Here is a 21,641-nt window from a genome sequence, read left to right as displayed (position 1 = left end):
TTACCCCTATTTAGCAAAATAGCCTATATGAATAATTAATTATTGCGCACTAATCAATCATACACAAGAGCTATAACGATTAAAAGCAGAAATCATATAAATACCAATAAATGAGGAAACGATTAAAATAAATTCGATCTCACAGTAATTGCTGAACCAATTCGTCAGTTGCCCCCTTGACTAGAAATAAGAGAGGCTAGTTCTCCATTAATGGAGAACCAACCTATTCGAAGCTTAAAATTGCTGTCTCCCAAATTGCGTCCCAGGAAGAAAAGTAAAAGACGGCTAAGGAGCCAAGTCCCAAGACCAGTCACGGCCCTCTTTCTTATTCCTATTTTTCTAGCTTCCTAAAGAAACTAAACTCCTCATTACGCGGGATCCGGCTTCCTCTTTTCTTTTGTTTCCTATTCAGCTTCTACTACTCCCTCAAATCCGTGCATAGGAAATCAAAGGACCAGAAATTGCTGCTTCCTTTGAGTATTAATTACACGGGCCGGCCATCCTATCATTTCCTAATTTTTAGCTTTTTGAAACCAAATAGACTTTCTCTTAATCTCCCGTCAATAATCCATGCAGACTCCATCTTGAATTGGGAAACTCTTGAGAAATCACATCTTTTATCTCTTTTTGCTCCACCTTCCTACAATTAGTACCAAATACCAAATATAAGTAGAATCAATCAATTAAAATAATATTTGGTATAATAAAAGAGGAAAATAATCATAAAATTAATTATAAAAATGCAACCTATCACTTAGCCGTGAACTTTTCCTTTCATCTTTAGTTCCTCTTTGACTTTTCTTTTCGGTATTTTTTGTCCTTTAGTAGCTTTGCTCCCTGCGCATGTCAGGGAGAATTAGGAATTAGCTATCACTTCTGGTAGTTTGCTTTTCTTATCGTTTGGGACGAATTGAATTTTCTCAACTCTCGGAGACAATGGCCGCAACTGTTGTTTCAATTGTGCGTGGGTTTTCCACAACTAATTTTTCCACTCTAGTCAAGAGAAAACGGATGCTTTGGGTCATCTAAAATTGTGAGATCGATTTAATTTTATCTTTTTCTTTTATTTATTGGTATTTGCATATTCCCTGGTTGCAGTGCTTATGGTTGTTTAATTAATTGATTGTCTTGGATCCGGATAATTAGTTAATTTAATAATCTATTGTCAATTGAGGTATTAAATCCGTAATTGTTTAATTGCCTTGAAATAGTGACAACTAGCACGATTAGATTTGTGTCAGGGGGATACGCGGGCTAATCTGAAATAACCCTGGTAGTGCGTTATTTGGTTAGAATAGGGCTCCTCTAATATGTAAGGCAATTGGGGAATTAAATTCTACGGGCGTACTTAGGATTATTTCTCAATTAGAGCAGTGATTAATGGGCGTACCTTGATCACCGACACAGTAAGGAGGGGTTGACTGCCATCGCTTGTTTGGTGGTTATAACCTATTTATTGATGAATAATTGGAATTGGCTTTGCATCGATGATCAATTAGGTGAACCATTGCTGAAGTTATTTCTTGGCTATATCCTTAATTATCACTCATTTGATTTTAGTAAATTGTTATTTAATTTCTAGTTGGCTGTTTTATTTTTATTATTTTACTTTTAGTTGAATTGCTTAAATTGTCACCCCTGATATAGAAACACCCCCCTTGTCACTGTGAATTTGAAAGGAAACAATTACTCCCAGTCTCTGTGGATTCGACACTACTCACCGCTATCTACAGAAATCAATTTTAGTTTGAGCAGGTTTTATTATTGCACAGGTTTCGACAACCTGTCAAACCAGTAAGTATACTGTTCCATCATCTTCAAATAAAAGTGACAGCAATAATGATGATGATGACAATGGTGACAATGGAGGTGGAGGGAACAATTCTTTCAAGCATAGTAGTGGTTACAATCAAGATAGCCAACAAACAGGAGGTATGTCATGGGCTTAAGGACAAGATGATCATTATGCCACTCAAGTTACTGATCATGGCTATCGTCCTGGTATAGAAGCACAACATCAATTCCTCAATAATTTAACTCAATTTTCAAGTGAGAATACTTTCTCTCACTATTCAAGGTTAGAAAGATATGGACGAGTCAATGATCAGATGCAAAATTTGGGTATACACCCAACCTATGAGCATGAATCTAGTCAAAACTGTAGTACTAGTCAATTGGGATATGACTATGACTAATCATGTGGAATCACTCCTGACTATTACAGTGGATATCGGCCATTTGGTGGATCTGGACAGGTCGAAAGGTCTACTAGCATTCATGGTAGTGGATACTATGAAAAAGAAATAGATAATCTCATGATGGTTCTTCTTTTGATTCCAATAACATTGGGTTTTATGGTCATGATTCTACTGTGTCATAATGTACTAGCGATAGTGTTAACTATCGAGGGTTTGGATACTACCATCATACTCAGCAATTCATCTCCAATCTCGAAGTTCTTCCGTCTAATGATTATGGAACATCTAGTCAATCGTCACATCCAATAAATATACCAGATATCTTATACACTATCTACTCAAGGCCCTATGCCACTTCCGCATCTGTTTTACCATACATCGAGAAATGAGGGTGATTTTGAACCACATCGTCATTCTACTTGGTATTAACAGGTACGATAATATAAAGTACTAGTATATCTTTTTACATATTTGCCTTTTATTTAATATGATTTCTTTTTATTTTTGGCAGGAGATTGATCAAAATATTCCAACTTTATGCTATAAATAAATCTTTAGTTTGTATTGTTAATGGTTGATATTACTTTTGCAATTATTAGCTTTAAAATTGTGGTCTATGTTATTTTGATTTTATTTGTGATGCCATTTTCCTAAATAATTAAAAGTACTTATATGTGTAATAGTACATTTTACAAATTTTCTTTTGCTATTTTTTTATTATTTTTGTTTAGCAGACTTTTTTTTTAATATTATTAACAATTTTTAGAATATTAAATACTTTTAAATTTGCATCTCACCGAGATCACGACCGATATGCCAAAACCGACGTGGCACGTTCCGGGCCGCGACCGCGACTTTGAACCATGATAGGAAATGATGCAGTGGTAGTACATTTTTTGAAGATGGCAACAGTTTTTCAATCACTTATTATTACTAGGGTAGCTCTTCAAGTTATAGTTTCACCTGCCTCCAGAAGCTAAGGAAAAACAAGTTTACGGGCTTGCATAAATATGATGGCAGTTGAGCGTAATGTCCAATTTAACTCTTAAGCATTGTTTTTGTGTGTATGATTTGTCATATCAGTTGGTGATTTTCATTTTCTCTTTGGTAACTTTACGACACAGGTTTGTGCAGACAATGCTGCTGACAACTACAAGGGAATCAAATTGATGCCTGGTGGGGTCTTTTGTCTAACTTGCCTCAATACAGTGAAATTGGAAATTCCTATTATCCTAGCACAATGGAGAATTCTTCGTAAAGTTTTTAAAACAGAATGCGACAGAGTGAAAAGAGTTGTAAATATACATGCAAGATGACAGACAGATGACGAAACAAGTTACAGGTCAGCTGTTCAAGTTTTCCTGAGGCTCAAATCATGTATCAATGGTGCCCTTTTTGAAGTGATATTGCCCTTACCTAGAGAATAGTCTAGGATTTTCAAGTGAATTTCCTTTGGAAAACGCTAAAGATTTTTCCTTGAGATTACCTAAATTTCTGTTTTTGTTTATCCTTAGGTTTGCAAATTGTGACGACCCCACTTCCACCCTAAGGCGAACCAAAGGGTTGGCGGGTCGCCTGCCTAACTCTCGCTAGGACTCACTCACTCAATTAGCTAACGTCATCAAATATAATTCGTAAATAAACTTTACTTCTCGAATAAGCCAAGTACTTAGACAAATTGTACCATTCAACTTACACTGTCTAAAAGTACAATTTCAAGTACTAATGAAAACGTCGAACTTAAAATACTTCAATTCAACTTAATTTACAATTTAAAGTTCCTAATTCAGGGCACAGAAGTACCACAGGATTCACATTTTCCCAAAGACACAAAAGTCATCCAAAAGATACTAGAGTTTTCCCAAAGTACAATTACAAAAGTGGTCATTCCAAAGATAACATTTTTATTCTAGATCTCCAAGGTTTCTTGCATTTCGGAACCTGTCAAGGAAAACAAATTGGAAGGGATGAGCCAATAGCTCAATGGTGCCTCGAAACATGCAATTCACGTAGGGCCAATTCAACAAGTATGAGTTGTCAAGTAAGCAATTAACAATTTAAGAAAGCAAATTAACATGACAAGAGAAGGATACAGGGCTCTCCGGAGCCGAAGTCCACGCGCTTGATCAGGAAATATTTAATAGTTGACACTCCGTCAACTTTCACTACCTAACCTCCAAGTAGAATATTTCCTACTCTACTTGTCTCCTAGCAACGACTTCCCCCTTATTTTCGGACCCGACTCCAACATGAATATTGCAAGTACTTTTACCAAAACGGCCGAGAGGTACCTCCCACTCCATTAGAGCGTGGTACATGCTTTCGTTTGGTTTATTTAGTCGACGAGACCGCGCTCCAATCGACATTGCAAATCTTGTACTTATGGTATTTCACACGATCACATAGCAGGTCATATTTCATGGTATCTCAAGCAAGTACTTATAACAAGTAGTTCATCTAGCAGTTAAACACAATTCATGCAAGAGACACTCACCTTAAGTGAAGTGTCTAGAATTCCAAACTTTGATCGAGATTGTGCCCTTCACCAACTCCTAAAAACATACAAATAATTCACATAAATTTCTACTTTTGAGTTGGCGAGTTTAACTTGAGTCAACTAGCATTTAATTCCACTCAAAAATCCCAAACTAGCTTTAATCGTTTTCTCAAAGTAAATGTCACGAATATCAAGTGGAATTAACTTTTGAGGTTTCTATAAAACCAAAAACTTGTTAAATTCTTCAAATATTCCACCAACCAATTTTTTTTTTTGAATCATACAAATAATTAACAGTAAATTTGTTGTCACTAGGTGAGAAACCACATTTAAACCACTTAGAGAAATTTCCCCTCTACTTTTCCCCAAAAATATATTAGGAAGTTTCTTTAAGAGGAAATCATAAAAACCAAGTAAAACTAGTCTTTAGAATTTCTATAAATTAGAAACTCCTTAAGTTTGTCAAATTCCAATTTCAAACGGAAAAATCTGTTTTAGTAGAATCATGAAGAACAAAATTTTGGTCCACTTTCTGGACGTAAACTCTACTAGATTTTTGGTCCCAAATTGAGCTATACAAACCCCTTAACTAAACACAAATCGATTGGGTTCAAGTTAACGTGAAAAACAGTTCAACATTTCCCATGCAAAGCTAGAAAAAAAAATTCCAGGTTCACTCGGCAGCAGCAGTTCTCTTTTCCTTCAATTTGTCCAAAATTTTTCAACTACCCAAAAGCTATATTTTCACCCAAACAATACTACACATATTGGTTAACATGTATATAGCCCAAATAGTTCACAAATTTGTCAAAATCAACCCCCAAAAATTCAACCAAAATCTGGAAAATTTCCAGAATTTTTCGGGTAGCTCAAGGACTGCTTTTCTCTTTGGTTTTTCAATGAAATTCCCAACTACACCAAAGCTGAATTTTAGCCAAAACTACACTACACATATAGGTTAACATATACATGATTTAAGTAGTTCAATTACTTCACAAAACCAGCTCAAAATTCGGGTAAAGTTGGAAGAAAAACAGGCCTGCTGGTTCGGTTTAGCAGAGCAGAATTTTCTCTTCATTTCCTCAAAAATTTTCTACTTGTAAACTCATACATCATGTCCATAACAATCACAACCAATTAATATAACATCCCAACAAACAATTCAGTTCAATACTTAAGCAAAATTAGCAGGAAGACAAGCGGCAACAAAGCTGGAATTTTGCCTTCCTATTCGGCCAGCTCTCCTTTCCATTCTTTCAAAATTTTCTCAACATCTAACTTCAGCAAAACACACATATAAATACATAAATCACCTCTAGCTTCATCCATCATTAGCTTAGAGGATCAGGCACCCAATAATTTTATCAACACAAGCTAGAAATTTCAAGAACGAAAGCTTCTAAAATCTGAAATTTTTGGCTAAGGTGCTAAGCTGGAGTTTGTTACCTTCAAGTGGGTTGTTTACTAACTAAAGGTATTGTCTAGTTCCTCAAGTTTCTCCTAGAACCACAAAGGGTCAGCTTGGAAGATTCTGTGGTTGGAGGAAAGAAAAATGGCAGCTGGTTTCTCCTTCTCCCCTGGTCCGACGCAATGCCAGCAGCAGCAATAGTAGCAGGAATGGAAGTGGAAGCTGGAAATGGAAGCTTGAAGATTGGGGTGTGAATGGCTGAAGATGGAAGGCTGTTGGAGCTTGGAATGGCAGCAGCTTCTGCTTCTTCTTGCACCAGAGGATCGGGAGTTTGGAGGATAAGAAAAAGGTTGATAGCTGGTGACAAGATGGGAGGAAAATTGGGGTAATCTAGTGAGTAGGTTAGTTGACTTTTTGGGCATGCCATTAATGGTGGGCATTTTTTTTTCAGAATTAATGAAATTTTGAGATCCTCACAGAAATATATATAGTTCTTCACTAATCTAGATTTCTTTTTCTTTCCTTCACACTGCTTTAGTATGTTATCGTTTGTTTTGTGACTTTTGTCTTTCTCTCTCTCAAATTCTCGATTTATGGCTTATGCAGCAACCACACGTGCATCCCATCTCATATTTACCATTGATAATGTTGAGATATCTTGAATCAGGTCTTCGACCTCCACTAAGCTGTTCGGGAGTGCTCTTGTTTATTCTGAATCCTAATAAAATCCGATTTCCTTTAAATTCGTTCTTGTGCTCTTGTTTATTCTTCTGTTCCGCTGCATCTGTTATAACAAACTGGTATCAGAACTTTAGGTTTGCCCTAAGGCTTAGATCACCAACAACATGTCTGCTTTGAACATCAAGATCAACAAGTTCACCGAGAGAAATAGTTTCAGTTTGTGGCAGATCAAGATGCGGGCTCTGTTAAAGCAACAGCGCCTATGGAGTCTGCTGATGAAGAAGAAATCGAATTCCGTTGATAAAGAGTCGATGAGTCTGGAGGAAAAGGCTCACTCGACAACCATGTTGTGCCTGGCAGATGATGTCATCACTGAGGTCGCCGGTGAAGAAACTACTGCGAGTTTGTGGGTTAAACCTGAAAGTCTCTATATGACGAAGTCTTTAACCAACAAGTTGCTCCTAAAGCAACGTTTGTTCGATCTGCGTATGCAAGAAGGCACTCCTCTTCAAGAACATTTAGAACAATTAAATACGATTCTTCTTGAGTTGCGTAATATTGATGTTAAAATTGAGAATGAGGATGCCGCGTTAATTCTGTTAGTGTCTCTACCGTTATCGTGTGAGAATTTTGTTCAGTCTTTTATTGGCAGTAAAAATACAGTGACTTTAAAAGAAGTAAGATCAACACTGCATAGTAGAGAGTTGCGCCATAAGGCAGCTGGCAATGTTACAGATAATCAGGCTGTTGGGCTAGTTGTCAGCAGTGGTAAAGGAAAATTGGGGAAAAAGAAGTCCAAAAACAAGAAGCAGTTCTCTAAAGGTCCCAAGCCGGATAATATCTGTAACTACTGCAACGAAAAGGGTCATTGGAAATTTGATTGTCCCAAGAAGAAGAAGCAGCAGGAAAAACAACACACTTCAACTTCAGTTGCAGAAAAGGAAGCGGAAAATTTGGAAGAAAACCTGGCCCTAATTGCAAACGAACCAATACATCACTTTAATGTGTGGGTTCTTGATTTTGAGGCGTCCTATCACATATGTCCAAATAGGGAATGGTTTACAACACATGAGCAGATAGATGGCGGAAATGTCGTGATAGCTAATAGCACTGTCTGCAAGGCTGTTAGGATCGATTCGATTAAGATTTGGACACATGCTGAAAAATTGCCACACTGAACGAAGAATCTGATATCACTTAGTGCTCTTGACAGTAAGGGTTTCAAGTTCAGAGGAGAATGTGGAGAATTGTGCATCAGTAAAGGTTCATTAGTGGTTCTCAAAGGAGTTAAGCATAACACTCTGTATATCTTACAAGGTTCTAAGCTAATAGGCTCTGCCGCTACTGCTGTTGCATCTGCTAAAGATCGCAAGTCTGATATGACCAAGTTGTGGCATATTAGGCTTGGTCATATGAGCAAAAGGGGAATGCAGATTCTGTCTAAACGTGATCTTCTAGAAGGCCATAAGGTCACCGATCTTGGATTCTGTGAAAATTGTACTTTCTGTAAACTACATAGCAGAAAGTTTGGGAAGGCAATTCACAGGACAAAGGGCACACTTGATTACATCCACTCTAACTGTTGGGGTCCTTCACAAGTTGAGTCTTTGGGAGGCTGTCAGTACTTCTTATCCATGATTGATGATTATTCAAGAATGACTTGGGTAATTGTTATAAAAGAAAAAGGTGAAGCTTTCAAAAACTTCAAGCAGTGGAAGGCCTTAGTGGAGAATCAAACTGGAATGAAGATCAAAAGGCTGCGAGCTGATAATGGCCTGGAATTCTGTTCAAAGAAGCTTGATGAGTTCTGCAAAGATGAAGGAATTACCCGGCATCGCACAGTTCGACACACACCACAACAAAATGGTGTAGCAGAACGCATGAAGCAGACACTTCTAGAGAGAGCACGGTGCATGCTCTTTAATGCTGGGTTGCCAAAGAGGTTCTGGGCGGAAGCAGTAAGCACAGCCTGCTTCTTGATCAATCTTGCGCCTCATACAGGTATAGACTGCAAGATACCTTTATGAAGTGTGGTCTGGTATGTCCCATACTTACTCAAGTTTGAAGGCTTTTGGTTGTACTGCGTATTACCATGTTAGTGAGGGTAAGTTAGAACCAAGGGCTAAAAATGACTTAGAACTTGAGCAACTAGATGTGAAGACAGCTTTCCTACATGGAGAGTTAGATGAAGAGATTTATATAACTCAACCAGATGGATTCCATGTTCCGGGAAAAGAAGATTATGTATGCAAGTTGAAGAAATCCTTGTATGGATTAAAGCAATCCCCAAGGCAGTGGTACAAAAGGTTTGACGGCTATATGATTTAGCTTGGCTACAACAGAAGTCAATATGATTGTTGTGTATATCATAACAAACTTGAAGATAGTTCGATGATCTATTTGATTTTGTATGTAGATGATATGCTCATAGCTGCGAGAAACAAAGCTGATATACAGAAGTTGAAAAGTCTTCTCAGTGCAGAGTTTGAGATGAAAGATTTGGGTGTAGCATAGAAAATTCTGGGAGTGGAGATTTTCAGGGATAGAGGTCAGAAGAAACTTTTCTTATCACAGAAGAGCTATATTGAGAAGGTACTATCCAGATTTGGCATGTCTATAGCAAAGCCCTTGAATACTCCAAGTGTAATGAATGCTCAACTATCAGTTACGCTCGCACCACAATCAGAAGCAGAGATAGAGTTTATGGCTAAGGTTCCCTATTCTAATGCAGTGGGCAGTTTGATGTATGCCATGGTCTGCACTAGACCTGATCTGGCACATGCAATTAGTGTTGTTAGCAGATTTATGGCTAATCCTGGGAATGAGCACTGGCTGGCCGTGAAGCAAATTTTTCGTTATCTGAGGGGTACATCTGATGTTGGTCTCATCTATGGAGGTGATATAGAGTGTTTGGTTATAGGCTATTCAGATTCTGATTATGCTGGAGATGTTGATAGTAGGAGGTCGATGACTGGTTATGTTTTCACTCTTGGGCATTCTGTAGTTAATTGGAAAGCAACTCTACAACCTACAGTGACTCTGTCCACTACTGAGGCAGAGTATATGGCACTGACGGAGGCTGTTAAAGAGGGAATTTGGTTAAAGGGACTGGTTGGAGATCTTGGCCTACATCAGGATCAGACTAATATATATTGTGATAGTCTCAGTGCAATATGTCTAGCCAAGGATGCAGTTCTTCATGAGAGAACTAAACACATTGATGTCCGATATCGCTTCTTGAGATCTGAGACAAGGATCAAGGTGAAGAAAATTGGCACTACTGACAGTCCTGCTGACATGTTCACCAAGCCGGTTCCTCATAGTAAGTTCAAACATTATTTGGACTTGCTAAATGTCCTGAGTTTCTGATAGCCCTTATGGGCATTCTAATGGTACTTGAGACAATTCTGATGGTAAAAGAAGACTCTGAGTACGTCTGGCACTTCATCAGTGCATCTGTTACATCTGTTTCCGAGAACATTCAAGTCAATGTGGAGATTTGTTGAGATGCCTTGAATCGGGTCTTCGACCTCCGCTGAACTGTTCGGGGGTCTCGCTTTAGATACCGTGTCCATTTTAGTTTGGGTCTCGATTTTTGGACCTATTTTTGGGTCCAATCCGTTTTGGTTATTTGGTTGTATATATAGACCTTATATCCATTCTGTACAAAATATCTGATTTATTCTGAACCCTAATAAAATCTGATTTCCCTCAAATTCATTCTTGTGCTCTGGTTTGTTCTTCCGTTCAACTGCATCTGTTATAACAGATAACATGCAATTGAGGCCCAATATCCCATGGAGTCAATGAGTATTTCACTTATAATTGAAGTAAACCAGCAGAAAGGATTTTCGTCACACTAAAACAGAAGGAGAAATGTCTATAGAGGTATAATCCAGCTTCAGTCTTTGTCCTTTGCTGTCGTGTTAATGTTCAACAATTCTATCCTCCAAGTGAGATATAATAATCGTGAAAGTTTGGCGAGGAGAACCGAAACAGTTGTGCCTTGAATTTCAGGAACTGACCCGAATTATAACCATTGTCCTTAATTAGTGGTACGGGGGACAAGGCGCGCGATGTGGCCTATACCATTTTAATTGGGTTATGTATAAATAAGCGGCTCTAGGATTTACTGTGGACACTTTTAGTCAGTTATTTTATTTTTTGAAATAAGAATTCTTTCTCTCTGCCAGTGGACATAGGACAGATTGGAAGAAACCACGTAAATATCTTGTGCTTTTATTTTCTTGCATTTTTTTTACCCTGGTTTATATGGCTGCTTTCGCAACAGACAGTTTTATTCAAAGGATTCTTATGCGCTGTCAATTGCTTCAGGGTTTGCATTTATGTGAATGTAACGGTTAGCTAAAACTCGTGTTATAACACTAATTGCTATATGATAACGTTATCCTGGAGTAATGTGAAGGCAAATAATTGACCTGGACTCGAGCCCTAAAACTGGAGCATTAGCAATTCTTACGAATTATAAACGTACTTAAGTCCTTACCTGCAGAAGTATATCATAATGCAAAGAAAGATTGGTCACACTGTTTTCTGCCTGTTTCGTTTCGTTCCTTTAGCTTGTCTACATTGGAGGAGATATCGTACGTAGGTGTGAGATTGTACGGTGTTTGCACATCAAGAGTGAGTTCTTTGTAAGATTCAAAGTTGACTGGATTCAAAATCTTTCTGTACTATTTTTCCTATGTCACTTCAAGATTGATTATACATTCAATTATCTAGGATCTACAACAGGCCAATAGAATGGCTGCACACAAAGGGCAATTATGCAACATCCTTATAATTCTGGTTTGTGTCTTACTATTTTGTCAACCATGCATAATTTTTGTCAGAGGAATTCGTAATATCAATAGTTGACATCTCCTAGCCCTGCATATAAGAGCATGAAATGCCTTTCCTATCTGAATTACTTATTTGCACAGTTCCATAGCCAGCTTGGTGACAGATTCAGGAACTTCCCCTCCAATATGGACTGGTAAAGCTACATACAGAACCAATCGATTCTATCTTTTGAAAGATCCAAGGACATCATTTGTTATTTATCACTTCTCTAGAGGATGAATATGGATAGCATTTATGATAAACCATTATCGGAGTGGAACCTGTGTGTATGTTTGGAAGTAGTTCACGAACCTCGTGTCCTGTAGCATCTCTCTATATTAATGCCACAATACTCATTTTCTGAGACTCCATCAGATTACCTTTTGAGTTCCCAAATATGCTTATGTATGGTTTAAGCATAGTACCAGTGAAAAGTCAGTTTTGGTTTTTCTTGTTGCCAAATACATTGAATTATTATTTAAGCCAAGAACAGTGTCAATTGCAACTAAGCAGCCCTTCCATTTTCCCGACCAACTTACAAATATGGAATTCTGGCTTCCAACCATTGAAGGAATCAACCAACCAATTTCAGTTCTAACTCAAAATCCAAGTCATCTTAGCTAGTTTCAGGTCTAAGTTGAAAAATTGGAAGTATGGACCAGAAAAGAAGTCGAAGCAAGGAATTATTGACGGGTAAAAAGGATAGAATCAGTCAACTTCCTGAAAGTATTTTGAGTCACATCCTATCCCGTTTACCAACAGAGGATGCTGTTAGAACTAGCGGCTTGTCAAGGAAATGGGAGTACAAATGGACTTCCATTTATAACCTAACCTTTGATGATGGAAAGAGATTTCGATACTCACCCAGGAGGAGGAAATGGAAACGGCAGAAGCAGCCTAAAAAAACAGATTTTATGAACTTTGTGGACAGAGTTCTTGCTCTTTCTAAGAATTCATCAATCAAAGAGTGTCACCTTTTGTTTCTAGACGTGTATGATCCATTTCGTATGAAAACTTGGATCACTGCTGCTCTAGGCGCTGATGTCCAGAGGCTTTTTATTTCATATGCTGGGGTCTTGGTATTTCCTCGTTGGTTTTTCACATCTGATTCTTTGAGGGAATTAACTCTGCAAGATCAAAATTCCGATGAATATGTCTTACTCAAACCTTCGTATCTTGGATATCCATGATGTTGAATTTCAGAAAGATGACCCTTCTAGCCCCCTATTTCTTACCTTCCCTGTCATTGAAGAGTTTCTGTCATCGGATTGCAAATGGAGGAATGTGAAGATGCTTAAAATAGAGGCGCTAAGGCTTGCTAGGTTTGAGATGACAGGCTACATCTTTGAAAATGATGGATGAAATGATTGCAAAATCGAGATTCGTGGGAGTAACCTTGCAAAATTCAAATGTAGTGTTGATAAGTTTGCCAGTTTCTATTTTTCTAGCCAATCAAAACTTGTTGATGCATCTCTACAGTATTGGAAACCTGACATGAATGATGATATTAAGCAAAGAAGCAAGACAGGTTTTCAAGCCTGTATGATCTTGACACGATTCTCTGCTTTCATCAGATTCCTAGAACTATCTACTGATCTGATCCAGGTAAAGATTCTCCTTTATGCCAGTTTCTAAATCTCACCTAATTTAAGCAACTTTGTTCCTTTACAATTGTTCAGAATTTAATTTTGCAATTACTCTTGCTATTGTCTTTCATTATTCACGGAATTTGAGACTCTAGATAAGAATATGGATGCAAGCAACAGGCTCAGCCTTCGACTTGTCACGACTCATGAGTGAAGATGTCATGCCATTCTGATAAATGATTAGCTACATTATGCCTTTTTCTTGTGTTGTATCTTGACTGATGCTTACAGCTGTAAATAAGCCTAATCAAACCAAACATCATACTGTTCAAACTTCTTTGATTATTCTAAAAAGCTTGAAATTGTTTTTGAGCTTTCGTTTTTTATTTATCAAGCTGAGGTTTTACCGAGGCAAGCTTGAGTAGTTTTACCTATAAATTCTAACGAGCCCCAGCTTGAAAGTTGATGCAATTCAAGTTTAACTTGGTTAGTTAGCAATCTCTTATTGAGCTAAACTAATTTCAAGTATCGAATAGTTGGTTCTCTTTTCAGCCTTGCTAATGCTAGCTTAATTGCCTTATCTCCTCAAGGTGCTTGCTGATGCGAATCCACGATGTCCTCCTAATTTCTTTTATAAGCTTGCCCACCTCAAAGTGTATTCAGCTAGCATTGCAATTCAGTGTGATGCAGCGCTGATAAACTTCATGAAAATGGCACCAGGTCTTGAATCACTTACATTTACGGGGGTAAAATAAAGATTAGCTTTTCCTTTTTTTTGTGTTTTTTTTTTGCAGGCTTCATAAACTTTTGAGTTTATGTGCTTTGGTGGTTCCTTGATGTTTAACCTGTAGTCCTTTTCATTGTCTTCCTCGTTTAACTTCGTTAAACAGGAATTTTCGAGGCAAGCTGCTGACGACTATGATCAAATTCAATTGTTGCCTGGATATCTATCTTTCCTCGAGGTAGTCAAACTGAAATATTCCTACTCTCCTAAGCCAACGGAGAGTACTTTGGTGAAATTTATTCTGCGGAATGCTGCACAGCTTAAGGAGCTGTTGATTTGTTCACAACATGAAGGCCATAAGGTGGATGAAGTTAGAGATCATCTGTTCAAGTGTTCTAGAGACTTAAGAATTGTGTCGATACTGTCCCTTTGAAAGTTTCAGTGTCTATTAGCTCCAAAAGAATTCAGGATCTTCAAGTCAAATTGCCATTACAAAATGGTAAAGGTTCTGACTGAGAAATTTGCCAAGCTTCTTATTGTCTTTTGAGCTCCTGTTATTCATTAGTTTATACAGCTTCAGATTTGCAGATTAACCTTCACTAATCTAGATTTCATTTCCCTTTCCAAGTATCTCCTTGTACAGATTTATTAGGTTGTCCTTTTTTCTTGGGCAGGTTTTATTTGGTTGTCTTTCCTTTTGCTTTTGCCTATTTTCATTTCCTCTCTTTTGCTGTTTTTTGAAAAGGTCGTTTCATGATTCGAATTTTGCCCTTTGCTAATGTTCAAGAATTCAATAGTGAAAATTAATCATCATGAAACTTATACTGTGGACAATTTTCATTTACAAACGGTTCTAAACCGGAGAAGTCCAATCTCCAATCCGGCCTCCTTTACCTGGAATGTGATGAAATTGATTGTTTTACCAGATTGAAATGTTACCTTGCAATGAGAATTGTTTTCAAATTACCTATAAGTATATATGTAAATTGACTTTCTACATTAATTAAAATAAAACAAAAATCTTTAGCCTTGAAATGACCATCTTCCTTTAGCTAGTGGAGGCACATCTGTCATTTAATAAGACAAAAATTAAACCTTGTTAAAAATATGATGACTAAAACTGTGGCTTCATTTGGATTAGTCTATTTTTTCACAAACTATTTTTGTTTGTAAAATCTACAATAACAATCTCCAAAACCAACTCCAAAGGTACACATTTCAAATATACTTATAAAAACACAAACAAATTTTAAAAAATCCTACCATCTTTTCTTCTTCCACTCGCCACTGCCATCACCCTCCCATCTTCCCTCCTTCACCGCCACCACTGCCCCTTCCCCCCCCCTCAAGATTCGAGCCTTGAACCTAAATGCAGTGGAAATTCTAAGAGCGCTCTTCTAACTATAGGTCAACTTCAATGGTTGCAACGTGAAGGTTGCTACTAGCCAACTGAACACTTGTCACCACAAGTAACTGGACAAATTAAAGGAAGATGAAAAGTTTTCACCAAGATGATTGAAATGAAATTATACATATGTTTGTCCGTCACAGTAAGGGGTGTTAATTGGGCCTTATAAGTTGGATTTTGAAAAGTTTAAGTTTTTCTTACAGAAATAAAGTAGAACCTTAGGGCCTAGGGACTATCTTTGGGCGCTCATACTTGGCTTACCAGGATGCAAGAATTTCTGGCCCAATTCAAGCTTGGCCCAAACTCACAATTAATTGATAATTTTAAAAATAATATGCATGTAATATTTATTTTATTTTAGGAAAAATCATTCAAAACATCTTTCATATTTTGTAAAATAATTTTTTTGTCTCTCACTTTTAAAAGTGTAATTTTACGTTCCTTACAAATTTACATTGATCAAATTTAGTCCTTACCTAGGTTTTCGACTAATTTTTTGCCGGAATCCATTATGTGCCTTGCACGTGATCATTTTTTAAGGGCAAATTGTCAAATCGAATTTTATATAATTCGATTCATAATCTCTCACATTTCACAAAATAAATTTTTTCATCTCTCATATTTAACAAAATGAATTTTTTCATCCTTCATATTTATCAAAATGGATTTTTTCATCCCTCATTGATCATGTGTGCAATAATTTTTTTTAAACACATGTATATCTATTTGATTTCACATGAGAAGTATGAATAACATGTCATATATCTCTATTTGATTTTACCTGGCAAAATCAAATAGAGATATATGACATGTTATTCATACTGTTCAGGTGAAATTAAATACATATATACATGGATTTACAAAAATGTTAGTTTTTCATTCATATTCATTTCGTTTAACTCAAAAATTTAAAACAAATAAGACATTTAATCCTAAATATTATCAAGTGTTTATATCGAATTAAATTCGGACAGAAAAAACAAACAAAGGAAAAGTATGACAAAAAGAAGTAAGTGATTGGCATTCCAAATTTTAAGGCAATCACAAGACCAGTAATTTAACTATTGGTCTTAAAAGTGGCGAGAAGAAATTTCATATTTAAACTGCAATTTGTTAGCATGACTATAATATTATTTAAGTTAGAATCCATTAATTAGATGGACTTATTATACAACTCCATAAATAAATTATTACCAAAAGAGAAAAGTCACAAATATTGAATAGGTTTAGATAGTGAAATCATCTAAATATTTACATGGTTTAAAATAAAATTGTTAGTTTTAAACCCCTGTATATATATGTTGAATAGCATATGTACAATTACGATTAACCTGTTTAAGTAAAATCAAATAAAAATATATTAAATGTTATTCATACTATTCAAGTGAAATCAAATAGATATATATATGGATTTAAAGAAAAAAAAATGCTATTGGTGCACATGATCAATGAGGGATGAAAAAATCTATTTTGAAAAATGTGAGGGATAGAAAAAATTCATTTTGTGAAATGTGAGGGATGAAATATATATATATATGGATTTAAAGAAAAAAAAATGCTATTGGTACACATGATCAATGAGGGATGAAAAAATCTATTTTGAAAAATGTGAGGGATAGAAAAAATTCATTTTGTGAAATGTGAGGGATGAAATAATTCATTGTATAAAATGTTAGGGACAAAAAAATTAATTTTGCAAAATGTGAGGAACTATGAATCTGATTATGTAAATTTTGATTTGACAATTTTGCTTTTAAAAAATAATCACGTGCAAGGCACGCGGTGGATTCCAACCAAAAATTAGTCAGAAACCTAGGTAGGGACCAAATTTGATCAATGTGAATTTGTAAGAGATGTAAAATGATACTTTTAATAGTGAGCGACGAAAAAAGTCATCTTGAAAAATGTGAAGGATGTTTTGAATAATTTTTCCTTTATTTTATCATTATATATAAGTCATAAACTATTTACATTATAATATATAATTATTAAATAACATACATCATTATGAATAAAAAATATGTGTTTATGTACTTGATTGGTCGAGTCGAGTTTTAATTGGGTTGAGACTCTTTAAACCTAAACTTGGGTCACAATTTAATCAGGCCTTATTTTGAGCTCCAACCTCAACCTAGCCCTATAGCCCAATGACATGCAAGGCTTGACTCGAATCATTTTGAATTGATCAGGCTGAGTTTAGGTTGATCCAGCTCCATTGATAACTCTAATCACAACCGCTATTTTTCACTTTCTTTGGATACAAAGACAGCTTTCTTGCTAGGCATTGAAGCCTTTGTTTTTTTTGAAAAAAAAAAATTTCCTTCTACTCTCTTAAAGCCAATATTATTACCAATTAATTTATGCTTCTCAGACAAGACTATTTCATACAGTTTATATTATTTTTCGTTTCATGACGGTTTTTTCAACTATTTATTGGTAAAATAATTATTTTTAAATACTCTATTTACTTAAAAATATTTCATCAAATAACGTGAGAAAATATTTATATGTGTGCACGACAAAAGAAGACATTCTACATAAACATTTTATGAAGAGTGCAAAAAACTAAGCAAGACTATCTTCGTTATTGTGATAAGAAAAATAAGGGTTTATTTTGTATATTTTTAATTAGTGTATTTTATAGTTTAATTTTGGTGCATTTTAATTATTTTTATAACTAATTATTTAGATTTCTAGTGAAGTTTGTAGTTTATGGTTTAATTGTGAAAAATTGCATTTCTATGGATTTAAGTGGTTAAGATTTCATGTTTTTGTTGGATTTAATGATTCAATCATTAATTGGTGTGAAGTGAGAAAATATTTGGATGATTTTTGATGGTTTGAAATGATTTAAAGTGAATATGAAGTGCAATATATTCAAAAGATGAAATGAAATCAAATTCAATAGAAGGAAATTTCAACAGTTTTCACATATTTTGGTATTTTGGCTATAACTTATGTTATAAGCTTTGGATTGAGATGATTCTTAAATCATTTTGAATCTAAGACATAGATCAACATTTCATATGAAGAATTGAAATCCCGTTCAAGCATTCTCATGGTCAAAAAGTTGAATACATTCGTGCATTTATGCTATCAAAATAAAAAAACAAAGGTTTGACCAATTGAGGCTATTTCAGCCTATAGACATCCAAATGAGATGATTATTAATGCATTAGAAAGCTAACTCAAAGGGTTCCAACTTTTATATTTTGTGCAAAAACTAGTTTAGCATTGATCATTGAGAATTTGTAGCTCAAATTGATAAAAAAAAATATATAGAGCAATTTCTAGAATCATCAAAAATGTCCCAAACGTGAAAAGGAGCAGTTACGGGGGTTGTTACATGGCCTACCTAGCCCACGTAAATTTGATTTTCAGCTCTGCAACTTGCTCTATAACTTGCAACTTGTTCACATAATCTTTTTGGACCATTTTTCTGATCAAATTTGGTGGGAACTACCCAAGGAGATCATGGAGACTTCAAGAATCAACTTTTGGTGATTTCAAGAACCAATTTGCATCAACATTAAAATTACTACTTGGAGCTTGATTCTTCTATAAATAAGCCCTTCAAAACATATTTTTGCATAACTTTGAATGTTAGAGAAACTACACAAAATGTAGTTTTTTATTATCACTTCCTAGTTCATTAATGTCGTATACATTAGTATAGTTAGTTGCATCCAATCCTTGTATATAGCAAGACACAGATGAAGTTGAGGATGAAAATGGAGAGCTTAAAGTTCAAGTGACATGAGTCACATCTCTTCCATCACTCTATTTCTTGTATTGATATTTATTTTTAGTTATAATACAAGTTTGGTTTTTATTTTCTTAACTTTCATGTTTTGGTAGTTATATGCCTACAGGATGGATGAACTTCTATGATTGTTAAGTGAAGTTTGTCATAGTTATTTGAGTTTATTTCTTGAGAAAGCTATTAAGCACTTTTGCTATTTCAATCATGATTAACTTGAATCTATTAGTTGTGATTACCTAAAGATGTTGTTTCATCAACAACCATTGTGATTAATACTAATTCATAGAAGTGTTAAATCGAAGGAGTTAACTCACACTACAAGAAAATTGTTCATCAGTGACAACACAAAGTCATCACAGAACATACAAATATCGTCACAAATACCTTTTATTGACGACTTTTTGATCGTCACAAAGTCGTCACTAAATCCCCGTCGGTAAAAGTAAATAGTTTTCATTAGTGACGACTTTAAATAGAGCATTTTTGACAAAAGATCAAGTCGTCAATAAAACACTTCCAGATTGTCGTCACTAATGACAACTATTTAGTGACGACCTGAAATGTCGTCACTAAATAGTTGTCATTAGTGACGACAATCTGGAAGTGTTTTATTGACGAATTGACCTTTTGTCAAAAATGCTCTACTTAAGGTCGTCACTAAAAAGCACCGAAAGCCATTGTATATAACTATTTTACTGACAATAATTGTCGTCACAAATTTAGTTTAGATTTAGTGACAGTCTCTGTTGTGACAAGGAGTTTTTATTTTTTATTTTGTGACAACTTTTTTTTGTCATTAGATAATTTCTCAATAGCTTAATAGTCATAATTTGGCCTGTAATCATTGCTAAATCATTGATTTTAAACAAACCTTACAAATAAACATGAACGATTGATAACCAAAAGTATTTGCATTAGATTACATGGTAATAATATAGTATTCTCAAATGCCAAATTCAAGTGTACATTACCCAACTAATGCCTACAAAAATAACATTTGTCCAAAATATCATTGTACATAAGGTACATTTACAAAAGCAATCACAGTTTAAGAAATTGAAGAACATCTAAATGAACCACTCCATGAGCAAAAGGCAATTTTGTCTTCAACATTCTTCAACCATAACCATAGATATCTTCCAAAAGCTAGTATGAATAGCATTTATCTGTCATAAAAGAGTAAAAGAAGTAGGTAAGGGGAGGAGTACAATAATAAAGAACAAGTAATGAGACTTAGATTATTAAGACAAAAATTACAATTCATTAAGAACCTCATATAATTTGGGCCCACATATTACAACACCAGCAAGAAGTTAGAAATCACAGTCCAATCTATACAAATACAACACTGCATAAGCTCAACTAAAGAGCTCTCTAAAACAGTTTTTTTTTATTTTCTTTCTTCTTCTTTAAATAGCTCAACTTATTGAACAATTAAATTGGACTCCCACAGTAATTATTGTTTAATCTTTATGCTTTTGGTTGTTTATATATTAAAACACAGAAAGCAACTTATTGTACGAGGTGTGAATACAGGAGGTACTAGCCCTCTTTGATTTTAGGAGTTTATGCTTCATAAATCATGAAGGAAACAATGCCTCTGTAGGATTAAACTGTGCAAAGAGAATAAGCTATTTGCCTCACAATGTGAAAGTGAAGACCATCTAAACAGGTGAAACCAATCAAAGTTCACAAACGCCCCCTTTGCATTATATTCATTTCTTTCAAGTCACTACATAGGCAAAAAGAAGATTGCTATCATGGTTCCAAAGGGATTAAAGCCATCACTAGCAAGTCCTAGCCTCACATTTCTAGGATCTTCAGCGAAGGACTTGTGATTTCTATCAAAATCCTTCCAAGCTAATGAATCAGCAGGGTGTCGCATCATGTTCTCATTATCTACACGTCTCTCCTTATGCCACCTCATATCCCGAGCAATCTCTTTGTTCACAAACAGTCTTTGCAGCCTTGGTTTTAATGGAAAATAACACAACACCTTTCTAGGTATTTTGGAATTTGGAGATTTATACCGCGATGCTTTACATTTTTCATTTGGACAATGATCAAAGCCTTTATTTTCATTCCAAAAAAGTGCGCAATCATTTTCACAGGCGTGGATCTTTTCACACTTCAGCCCCAACTCACGGATGAAATTTTTTGCCTCGTAATATGAACTGGGAATCAAAGCTGTAGGAAATACTTGATGCAAGAACTTCAGCAACATATCAGTAGATTTACAAGTCCACCGATTCATTGTTTTCAAGTGGAGGATATGGACAATAAACGAGAGTTTTGAATACTTTTCACAGCCCGGGTATAGAGATTTTTCAGCCTCCGATAATAATCTGAGAAACCTACTTGCTTCTCCTTCTTTCTCGGTACAAGCACCCGTATCAAGTTCCGGTGAATGTCTCCAACTCTCACCAAAGTTAGCAACTCCTACATCATTTAACAGCTCCTCCATACTGTCAAAGTCACTATCGTTGTCATTTATTTCTATGTCATCATTCTCATCATCAGATTCAAACCCTTCG

The 21,641-nt window shown here is 35.5% G+C and overlaps 1 protein-coding gene across 1 annotated transcript; it reads left to right on the top strand.

The window, feature by feature from the left end:
* The first annotated feature begins 12,279 nt into the window (after nucleotides 1-12,279).
* Nucleotides 12,280-14,369, top strand: LOC113771486. Its single transcript, XM_027316062.1, has 5 exons — nucleotides 12,280-12,705; nucleotides 12,830-12,948; nucleotides 13,075-13,231; nucleotides 13,803-13,958; nucleotides 14,103-14,369. The coding sequence occupies exons 1-5, from the start codon at nucleotides 12,280-12,282 to the stop codon at nucleotides 14,367-14,369; spliced, it is 1,125 nt and encodes a 374-aa protein (XP_027171863.1).
* Nucleotides 14,370-21,641: the final 7,272 nt, after the last annotated feature.

The sequence above is a fragment of the Coffea eugenioides genome, chromosome 5, assembly GCF_003713205.1.
Source record: "Coffea eugenioides isolate CCC68of chromosome 5, Ceug_1.0, whole genome shotgun sequence".
Classification (NCBI taxonomy): domain Eukaryota; kingdom Viridiplantae; phylum Streptophyta; class Magnoliopsida; order Gentianales; family Rubiaceae; genus Coffea; species Coffea eugenioides.
This window is presented reverse-complemented; position numbering and strand designations above follow the sequence as displayed.